This window comes from Pituophis catenifer, unplaced genomic scaffold (genome assembly GCF_029215685.1).
Source record: "Pituophis catenifer annectens isolate HBS135680 unplaced genomic scaffold, rPitCat1.0.hap2 SCAF_2, whole genome shotgun sequence".
Taxonomy (NCBI): Eukaryota; Metazoa; Chordata; class Lepidosauria; order Squamata; family Colubridae; genus Pituophis; species Pituophis catenifer.
In genome coordinates, this window is record NW_027256882.1 from 104,490,841 (window position 1) to 104,502,565 (window position 11,725).

Sequence of the window (11,725 nt, forward strand, 5' to 3'; positions counted from 1 at the left end):
CACAGCTGATCATGCAAAGTGGCATTCAATGGTCAAAAAAGCAGACGCTGCACTCGTGGGAAAAGGCTAGGAAGAGCATGATCCTGAATTTTCCAGCCATATTTTCCTTCACATTATGTGAAAAAGAGAAAGGAAAAATCAGAGGTAGACATTTGCATTCTCTTTGCATAGGTAGTTAATGAAAGTTCATCAGATTTATTCAACAATGGGAAGTTTTCTTTATTTACGAAAACAAGAACTAAGCCTTATTGCACCTACAAAATATATGGAAAAAAGTTATTGGAAGCTTTGAAAAAAATTCTACTTCAAATACCAGTTATTTCTGGAAACAAGAAGCAGATGTTTTCTTCTGTTTGGCTGAACTATGCAACAGAACAACAGGCCCTTTGTTACGCTGTCAGCAAGAATGTTATTGCTGCCTTTTTAAAAAATGTCTATCATTAAAGAATCTGGTTGCGTGGTACGCTGTATAGTAAATGAGAATTAACAATAATGGTTTAGACAAAGAACAGTTGCAATGTGAACTATTTCATTAATATTCTTCCATCATTTTAAAGGACAAAAGAATCATACACGTGTAACAAGCCAGCAAATATATTTTAACAGGATTTAACAAAAATAAAGGTTTTGATACCCAGGATATCCTAGATTATATTATGCAATTTGAGCTTTATTCCCACTAGATTGCTCCGAAAACTAAACAGTTGAAAACTGCATTCCCTTTTATTTTGAAATTTATAGAAAAGAGGTTTACTTACTGTGGCTCAATTTGGTTTGTTCATGCACTACTTTAAAAACCCAATGCAAAATTATTTTCAAAATTTGCATCAGAACAATTTACCCAAATACCCCCACACAAAAAGGAATATGCACAGCCCTCTCAAGAAATATGTTTTCATATTAGGATTTATAACCCTACTCATTAAGAAATGATTGTAATTCAACAAAGTTACAAAAGGTCACAGTCCATTTCTTTGCATGGGGAGGTACAGTAGTTCCAAACAACAAAGTATTTTTTTAAAAAAATCCCTTAGTTCAAATTGATACCACACCCTTATAAACAAGGGCAGAAACATAATGAAAACGATGTGGAATCAAGACTGTATTTATATATGGTAAATAATGGGAACTTAACAAACCTCAGCTTCAGATTCCAACGCCTCACAGTCTCAATAGGTATAAACCAGAACAAAAGTTATAGTTCAGCAACATGCCAAGAGTTGCTGAAGCATATATTAATGAGCGTAATAATACTCTCATCTGTTTCCTAGTGCAGTTCAAGGTGTTATTATCCTTAAAGCCTTTAGTGGCATAGGTATAGGATACCTGATGGACTCCTCATCCCATTAGAAGCCCATTCTACTTGTGCTGGTAGAGGGGGCCTATTTTTGATCCTGTCAATGAAAGAACTCCAACTGTAGGGATCCAGAAAAGCTTTCTCTGCTGCAGCACCTGCTCTTTGGAACATCTTATACTCTAAGGTAAGATCCGCCCCAGCCTCCTCTCTCTCTGCTCTCCTCCCATCCGTCTTTTTGGTTATCATATTGATGTGTTTATTCTTGTTGTGTTCCACTGTCATTATTTTATTGTTCTATTATTTTACTTCTCTTCTGTTTATACACCTTTCATTTTTCTTTCTTTTTATTATTACAAGCTGCCTTGAGTATGGCCAGATAAGTGACTAATAATAACAATAACAAGAATAATAAAATAACCTCTGACAATGAAAATAGCTCTATTTTGCATCTTGTCTTTGTTGTATCCTATATATATAATTCTAAAGATTGATAGTGATAGTGATAGCAATTTTTATTAAGTTCCATGTAGTTTACTCTCATTTGTTTACTGCAGTAGAGTTTTTCAGCAATTCACAGTAGTAAAGTATAAGAAAAAGTCCATGGAAAATTTTAAAATATAATAATCATAATATAATTACAAATCCAACCAAGGCATCATCCATAACCACAGACCCTCTAGAATTGCTTCATGTAGGAGACTGTTCTGTAATATAGGCAGCAGCTACAAACCTCTGAATATCTGGAAACAGGGGTTTGCAATCAGGTTTTTTTACAGAAGACATGATTTATCCTGGTGGCTAGAGAGAGTGCCTGTGGAGATATCTTGCTACCAAACATAAAGGGCTTTATAGATAATTATCAGCACCTTGAATTTCACTTGAAAGCTGATGCCATGTCCGGAAAAGAGTACCCAAAGTTTATTAATTGTAACCCAGACCATTGATCTATGCAGTTATGTTAAAGCCGTTTCCTCAACTGATCAGATTTGACAACAGTTTGCTATGACTTAGTTATACCACATCTGGAGTTCATCTGATTCTGAATCATGCTTTAGGAAGTGTCCGGAAGTTGTAATTCATACAAAATAAAGCAACTAGATCAGTGATGGTTTTGGTGCTGGGTGCCCAAAGCGTGTGCCCCAATCCCCAAAATGCAAGGCAAGCGCCCCCCCACACATGCGTTCTGGCCCTGCACACGTGCACGCATTCTCTGCACATGCGCCTCCTGACGCATGCACGCCGCCCCACCTGGCCCCCATTTTGGCTTCCAGGTTGGTTCTCCTGCATTTCTGCCTCTTGTGCCTTCTCCAACCTCCTCAGTTTCTCCCCCGCAGAGCGCACTAGCTTTCTCCTGCATTTCTGCTGCGGAGGGTGAAACCTGCAGAGATCGGGAAAGGCCCCGCACATGCGCGGCAGAGACCCGAAGACCAGCTGGCCGGTGGGAGGTGCACGCACATGCGCGGTGGAGCTGGGCTGGGCTGGGCGATGGCTGGCATGCCCGGACAGAGGGCACGCCATCACAGAACTAGATCATAACATATTGTAGTCTGGACTTAGAAGCTAATCAGCTGAGCCTCATTTGCACTTGTGTATGGGAAATCAATTCTGGAAAAAGATTTCAGAAGAAAGTAATGATAAATTATTTCCATATTGTTCCCTAGCATGATGTAGCAATAAAGTCAATCAGGAGATGACCCTGACATAAAAGAATCTTTAATTTTAGGCTGCTTAATTAGTGGAAGGTACAGGGATTATATGATCCCTATATTGAAAGGCTTTCAGAGTTTGCCAATTGCTTACTGCATACTGTTTAAGGCACTGCATTAACCTTTAAATCCCTAAATATTAGGCCTTACTATTTAAACCAGTGGTTCCCAACCTTTTTTTGGCCATGCCCCACCTAAGCATTTCTAAAATTCTGATGCCCTCCCGTGACATATAATTCTTACTATTCAAAAAGTGAACTCTACTCATGCGGAGGAAGCCTAAAAGGCCATTAACTTGGTTTTAACAAGGTTCCAAATTGCCATTAAAAATCAAATTGCCCCCCTGTAGGGCGTAGGCCCCACATTGGGAACCACTGATTTAAACAATCTCCTCTTATGCTATGAAATTGACCATTATTATAACCTGCTATTTGAATATGCCCTTGCTGCCACAGACCCATCATTTTGGCACACATAACAGAGACTTTTCTCATAATGGTTCCAAGCTATACAGTGTACTCTATCTGGAGCTGTGTTGACAGTCTTGCTTTTTAAAAAATCTGTAAAGTCAAACTTGCTTTTCCTGGTTTTTCAGTGTTAATTTTAGTATTAGTCATGATGTTAATTTTAATCTAGGTTTAATTTTTAAGTTGATTTTGTTTTAAAATTGTAACCTCCCCTTAATAATAATTTAATAGGGTGGTAATTCCAAGCCAGACCTGCCAAATTTCTGAGGCTTAGGTGAAAGAAATCCATCTGGAGCAGCTGGTGAAGTTGCTGGCTGCTATCAATTCCTGGAATTGGAGGATGCATCCCTTAACTCAGCGGTCCCCAATCTTTCTGGCTCTATGGACTGGCAGCGGCATCGGTGGGGGGGCAGAGGATGGTTTCACTGGCGTGCCCACCACTTACACAAAGAGAACTTTGCACTCTAACATGCTCCCACCACTTACACAGCCCAGTTCCCAACAGGCCTTGCACTGGTACTGGGCTGCCAGACCAGGAGTTGGGGACCCATGTCTTAACTGAAATCTCACAGGGGTAGAAAAGAAGATTCCCCTTCTTGAGGAATAAGCTTTTAAATCAATGGCTCAACCTTTCTGTTTTTATCCCTTCACCTTTTTCCCCTTTTTACCAGAGTTACCAGACTCACACAGTCCTAGGGCCCATAGAGGTATTACAAATGTAATTTTAACATTGCATATATAATATTATTTTAATATCTGCACTAAAAGGATTTGGGGAATAAAATAAAATAGTTCCACCAAATTATAGAATGGCTAGATCAACATATAAAGAACCAGTTCGGTGTAGGGCTTAAGACATCAGCTAGAAAAAGGGAACTATGAGTTTTAATCTGTTTTTAGGCACAAAACTAGCTAGGTGACTTTAGGTCAATCACTCTGTCCCAGCCCTAAGAAGCAGACAACAGCAAAATCTTCCCAAGAAAACTACAAGGACAAATCCAAGGAATCACCAGGAAGGTTCAAGACTGACATGGATGCACCAAAACAAAGTCAACATATAAAAATTGGAATTATTAATCTGCAATCAGCAAAACAAAAACAATTAAGGGACATAAAATGGGAGCTGAGGAACTGAGGAAAGCAGCACTGAACAAAAAATCAAACACCCCTAATGTTTCTCCATATGTTTCCCTGCCAGCTTTATCTTATTAGCTTTCCCAAGGCTTCTGGGCAGGAGGATTGAGCGCCAGCCCCAGACAGAAAATCTGATGTTTCTATCCTAGCTGCTTTGAAGATCAGCACCTATTCACACAGAAGAAAACAAAACATTTTGCTCCCTTTGCCTGCCTGAACCATACCCCACTACACCTAAGCCTAAGGCTTTAAAACTATAGCTATCCTGTAGTACTCCAAATGAACTATAAGCCATTGTTGAGAATGGCAGAACCTAAATTTTAACACAAATAAGAATCCCAAATAACAAGTTTAATAACTCAGTGATGTAATAACTGGACAGCTGTTAAAGTTGGACAATTTTATGCATTTCTGCATAGTTAAGAATTGGCACTGCATCAAAAAGGTTTCTGCAAAATAATGTTTATTAGAGTTCTGCAGCAAGATGTCATAGATTATATATTAAAAAATAACCTTGAACAGTTTAAGAGCACATTCACTATTCTATTTTCATTTGTTAATCCCTCCATAAACAGTTGTAAACTGATTTGAAATCGATTTGAGTCAAACATTACTTTCCCAGCTGATTGTGATGGGAGCATAAAAAAATGTATTCAATAAATATTCCCCCCTCCCCCACAACTACAGATCATAGAAAAACAACCATAATCTTTTCTCCACTTCACCCAAAAGGAAATAAATTGATACTAACCACCCTACCAATGTTGCTATGATAAACTCAAAAGTAAACAATGGTAAGGCAAAACCATCAGCATCCTGCCACCATTACTATATTACACGAGAGTAACTGAAGAGACAATCACACTACATTGGCAGTACTGTGATCAAATATCTTATCTCCAGTATCTCTAACAATAGTGCATATTAGTGGAGCAACTGAGAGGCAAGAGAACAAAAAACTAAACCTTAATTCAGACAGTTTCTGAATTCTAATTTTAGTAGACTTTTGTGTGATTACACTCAAATAATTAAAATTTAAGCAGCCTATATTTCTAACAAATGTGCAGAATGGTCAATGGTCTATATTTGAATTTGATTTGCTAATAAATTTTTCATAAATTACTAAGATTATGCATAATTGCGTAACAGCAAAAGGGGGATTATCTGTTGTGTCACAGGTATTCCAATGATTACAATGATTTAAAATCTTATTATTGTATTCTGTTAAAACAATGGTCATTTCTGACTCCTTTACATTGCTATCAGTTTTCTTACATTGTGCAAGTTCCTGGTTGTAGGTCTTCCCTTTCTTTCCAGCAATCCTATTAAGGACACAGAACACAACTATCTTGTGTCCATATAAAGTGTATTGAAATATATGCACATTTAGAGATGCAGTCCTCAATGTACGACCACAATAGACCCCAAAATTTATGTTGCTAAGTGAGACATTTGTTAAATGAGTTTTGCCCCATTTTATGATTTTTCTTGCTATTTTCTAGTTATTAAGTGAATCATTGCAGTTGTTAAATTAGTAACCTGTTTGTTGTTAAGTGAATCTGACTTCCCTACTGACTTTATCAGAAGGTTGCAAAAGGTGATCAAATGACCCCAGGACACAGCAACCATCATAAATACGGGCCAACTGCCAAGCATCCCAATTTTGCATGACCAAGGGGTGCTGCAATGGTCATAAGTGTGAAAAAGGGTCATAAAGTCACTCTTTTCACTGCCATTGTAATTTTGAACAGTCATTAAATGAACTATTGTAAGTCCACGACTATTTAGTTTGTTAGTGTACCTGGGTTAGTCATAAAGTGCAATTACAAACTAATAACAATGTTCAAATTCTTTGAAATAAATCTTTCAGAACTTATGGGAGCATCTATAAATGAAATTATCTGTACATGCACATGCATACAATGACATTCAAGATTTGCTCCTGAAGCAGCAGTATGAACTTGGAAAGGATGCAAGGATGCAATCCTAAAAGGGGTAATTTAGGCACACTTCTGCATGTTACAAAGCATTATGTAGAGTTTGAGCAACCTTTCTAGTGATTAGCAAATTAAGCAATGATTAGTTTCTTTTGAAAAGTGAGATGAGGCTAGAGAAGTACAGGCATTTCTGTAACAGCATTTTTATTTTTGTGGCTCTTTTCCATTTTATAGAAGAAATTCATTTTAGAAACAAAAGGACTGATATCAAATATTGGCAAAATGACTCTGTTCCTTATCAGTTCACACATCAATACTCTCACATCGAAACCCAAACTCTGAAATGATGCCTGCATAGCATTCCAAAATTGGCTAAGATACCAGTTGGAAAGAAAGTGCCCTGAGGTGTGAACCTTATTACAAGCACTAGGCCTCTGCAAACCATTAGAAAGAGGTGCTTTACAACACACAGGAACAGGCACATGTGAGACAAGTGACTACTACTTTCAACACAGCTGCCCCCAAGTCTTGCAAAAGATATGTGGTAGTTATTTTAACAGGAGGTGCCTTATTCATGCTTCTGCACATTGAAAAGTACTTATTTTAAATGTTTAAATAGCTCGACTGGACAGGGGAAATCTACCTTTTTAACAGGCAAGTATGACTACTGCCTTTTTATTTGAAACAATCAATTAATAAACTAGGATTGCATACTGCTCAAAGTAAACTTTTTCACAAAAGTGATTTCGATAGAAAACAATATAGGTAAAAGAGTTTGAAAAGTCTGCCTCAACATACTCGGAATCTAGATCAGCATTTTCTATTTCTTAAAATATATTGGGACATCAATTCTGGATTGAATCTCAGAAGTATTACTGGGTTCAGTAAAGATGAATCATAATGCATATGGCTGCTACTTACTAACATTGGTAAAATTACACTTTTATTTACACTAGGGAAGATATATTTTATAATCCTTTCCTTAAAAAAATATGAAATGGTAAACATGTGTCAGAATAGAGTATTCTCATGTGCTTTTCTCTTCACTTAGTGCTCTTTAATATGAAATACCTAGTTTGTGTTAAATCAGAATTTCCTAGAACATTCTTACTTATATGAGTTAAACCAGAAACAAATTAAAAAGACAATTCAACAACTTTTAAAGGCCCAACCTGATTTGATGCCATGAAGTCAGATAACTTTCACAAAAGAATATATATCTTCAATAAGACAAAGCTTAATGTTTTAATTCTGGCTTTTAGAATTATAATTGACTTGGTTTGATTTGTTTTGTTTAAATATCTATGTTTGGACTTCTAGATTATTTCATGCAATTATATTTTATTCAAATTCTGTAACATTCATCCTCAAAATCCAGAATGATAAAATCAAAACAAGCAAGATTATATATCTTCAATATTTTTCCCCCAAGTACAATTTCCAAAAAGACTATTTTGGAAATAGTAAGAAGCATTAAAAAGAAGGAATCTAATGCTAAGTTTTAAAATCAGAATATTGAAGTATTAAGGAAAGGAAAACATGGAAACACCAGTATTTAATGTGTCCTATTTGATCAGATTTTCAAAAAAGGATCTTATTTAGGATTCTTTGCTTACTGAGAATGCAAATTTCTGCTGTTTGGCCATTAGTATTTTTAACCAAATCATACTTATTAAGTTATATTTATCTATCTAGAAAACAATTTATATTGGCATCATAAGACTCCAATGCTACAACCCAAAGGATGAAGCTTACAACAGAAGAGAAAGGATTTTCTGAGTTCTTCAAGTGATAACAATGACAGAGTCTGATTTGGTAGCATAAATCCGACAGCAAATGCCCTTTTCTGACCATCATCAGTCTTCAAATTTTGCTCTTTTTAAGATTAAAAAAAACACAACCCCCAAAATCCTAAAAGGGAGAGTTGATAGTATTACAAAGGTAGAATCAGACCATTTTCATAAACTGCACTCTCCAACAAACACACACACCTAGTAAGTACAGATTACTTCAAGAGCTGGGCTGAATAAATTTACCACCCACTGCTGAGAAAGAGCTTTTTGTTTTTTAAACAAAGTGGATGGAAAGCCGCCTTGCCCTCTTCCACGCTGCAAATCAGAAGCAGCAACAAGACATTTAGATTGTTCTTACTGATTGCAACCCCTGTACTCCCTACTTCAGACACATATATGAGTACCTTCCTATTCAAATATGCAATTTTCCTAGAATTGTTAAATGTCATTCAACAACACATCCATTCTATAGTATTAGAGGACTTTAACTTACCATAAATGTAATGATTTTACATGCCTCATTTTTATAAAACTCAACAAAGTGCACGAGTTAAAACCATGTTTTTAAAAAGGCATCAGGCACACTATTTTTTTTTAAAGTTCACAATAGTTGCAAAATGACAAAAGTTCTGGTCTCTATCGATATAATTTTCTAAATTTAAAGTATGTTTGTCCTATTGCAGAACATCTATGCATCTTTTACCATATATTAAAGTCAGGAACGCAGCAGCCACAACTAACACAGTCGTGTGTTTTGTGATAATGTAGGCATAAACTTCCACTGCAGATTAATATCTGGAAATGTTTCTTTTACACCAAGCAGCAAGAGTCATAAAAAGCAGAAACCACGAAAAGAAAGAAAGTAAGTTACCTCTTGACTTCTTTCAGATGGTTTCTTCCTCAAAGCTAGTTTAATCCTGGGATCTACAAGGGATGTCATCCTATTACTCTTGTTATCCAATTACAGAGTTCTTCGGAGTTAGTTTATGAAAGCGAGGCGAAGGAAAACAATACACGAGCTCGGGAGCGCGATTTTTTTTCCTCCCTCTTCTTTTCAACTCCAGCCAAACCCCCGAGTTAAAATGACGTTGGTTTACAGATTTTCTTTTTCTTCCTCCTCCTCCTTTCTTCTTCTTCTTCTTCTTCTTTCGTAACTAATCCCAAACAACTGGCAAACTCAAAGATTTCATGAAAAGAGGGCCGTAGCCAGCCGAGGGAACTGGAGATCGATCCACCGCCAGCCGCGCGTCTCGCCCGCGGTCCCTCTTCGGCAACCGGGCGGCTTGCGACTCTTCTTTACTCTCGAGGAAAGTCCCAAAAGTCTCGCCGGCGGAGTTTCTTTCTCCCCTCCGCCCCGGGTTTTCTCCGTCCCAAACTCGCCCCCTTCGCCGCTGCTGGGTTCGAGAAGCAGCCTCCCTAACCGCAACGTCCCAGCCGGCCACACTTGCAGGAAGTGCCTGCAAGTCCGGCCGGCTGGGACGGTGCGGCTGGAGAGCGAGAGGGAAAGAAGAAAATGTTTTTTAAAAAAAAAAAAAAAACCGCCGCCGGGCCACCTCCTCAGGAGCTGAGAAACTCACCTCGCGGCAAGCCTCCCCGCACCCGAAAGGCAATCAAAGGCGCCCACCCACCGCCGAGCTCGCGGGAAGGAGCCCAGCCTCAACTGGGAAGGGGGGGGTGGCCGGGCAAAAGGGCGGGCGGCGGACAGGAGACGGAGCGGGGGGGCGGTGGCTGCGAGGTCACGTGGCGAGGCAAAAGACGCCCGCTGGCTGGCTAGGCCCAGGCTGTCATTCAGCTCGAGAGGCAGAGCCGAGGGGAGCCCCACCCCTTTCGCCAAGACGGTTGTGGGGGGGGGTGCAAGGGGTATAAAAGGCTCAGTTGGCGCGAATAGCCAGAAGGGGCGTCGCCTGAGGGGGCGGATGATTAATAGGTGGGGTGGGGGTTTATAACGTGTGAGCTTTTCGGGGTCCTCCTGCCGCTGCTGAGTCGCTCCTCCCGGAGTACGAAATTGCCCTGGGCCTCTTTGTAAAAGGGGCTCAGCTGTACTTTCTGGGCACGCCCCGCGAGGCGGGTTTGCTTTGGGGTGGGGGGTGAGGGGAGCGGGTTTCTCCGCGGGGAGCGCGCTGCTGTTGCAAAAGCAGGGGAGTGGGTTGGGGAGGGGAGGAGAAGAAGGCGGACCTGGGATGGGGGAACCCTGCCTGCCTGCCTGCCTGCCTGCCTGGGTTGCTAGCAGGAGCGGTGATGCAATCCGCTGGAGCAACTTTCTCCGGAGTTTGCCAGCCTGCGATGTTGGGAAGTTGACTCAGGACACTTAAAGCTCGGAGATGATAACCGCAGATCCCTCCGAGTCTAACCGCCGCATCCGCTTCTTTTCAGATTGCTCGCACGGTTGTAATAGCTGGGCTGGCTGGCTAGCTGGTGGACCAGACGCATCTGGAAAGCACCTGGTTGGGGAAACCTAACGTGTTTTTTTTCCATGGGTCAGTTCGCTAAATCAATAGCACCCCGCTCATCCTGTTTTGCCGATTAGCCTACTTATTTGCATTTTGAGTTTACTGTGGTGGGTGCATGGCTATTACTATTGTGCAGATCTTCGGGAGAGTTTCAGTTTATTGAAGGCTCCAGGAAAGTTCCTCTTAGAAAACAGAAGGTTTTTTTTTAAAAGCATTGTGTTTCTGTGGGTGGGTTTCTATAGAGAAACCCGTAACGTCCATGAATTCCACTTGAGCCTGATTGGGCATTACCAAATTTTTGGGTAAGGGTCAGGGGTGAAATCCAGCAAGTTCTGACAGGTTCTGGAGAACCGGTAGCAGAAATTTTGAGCAGTTCAGAAAACTGGCAAATACTACTTCCGGCTGGCCCCAGAGTGGGGTGGGAATGGAGATTTTGCAATATCCTTTCCCCAGGAGTGGGGAGGGAATGGAGACTTTGTAGTATCCTTCCCCTGCCACGCCCACAGAACCGGTAGTAAAAAAAATTGGATTTCACCATTGGTAAGGGTACTTTTTCATACACACAGGTCTCTTGACATCTCCAGAGGCGAGCTGCTCATTAGTTGTTGCAGAGATCTAATGACTGTTGAGAAGCGCCTGCATTTCAAAATTTATCACTGGACCTATTTGGGATACTTGATTTTCTTTGGCAGACTGATCCCTTTGTCAAAGTATCAAAAAGCACAATTACAGCAATTCTTTAATAATGGCTAGAGAAAGAACAATGTGTGATTATGAAGTTTTCCAAATGAAGCCAAGAGGAGACAAACCTCTTCATGTTTTCAACTAAAATTACATTCAATGATCATGCTGCAGTTTAAAAGCATGCCCCCCCCCCAGTTCAAGATGTACTTTTTCAAACTTGCATTCTTTTCTGTTTGAGCATTCCTTATAGCTGATAG

General features: G+C 39.8%; 1 protein-coding gene across 1 annotated transcript in view; it reads right to left on the reverse strand.

Annotated features, from left to right (window-relative positions):
* RAPGEF6 (Rap guanine nucleotide exchange factor 6) overlaps nt 1-9,738 on the reverse strand; it is a 164,313-nt gene extending 154,575 nt beyond the window's left edge. Inside the window, exon 1 of the mRNA XM_070937314.1 lies at nt 9,206-9,738. Within this exon, the coding sequence (XP_070793415.1) occupies nt 9,206-9,274 (69 nt within the window). The 5' untranslated portion in view covers nt 9,275-9,738. The remainder of the gene's footprint in view (nt 1-9,205) is intronic.
* Nucleotides 9,739-11,725: the final 1,987 nt, after the last annotated feature.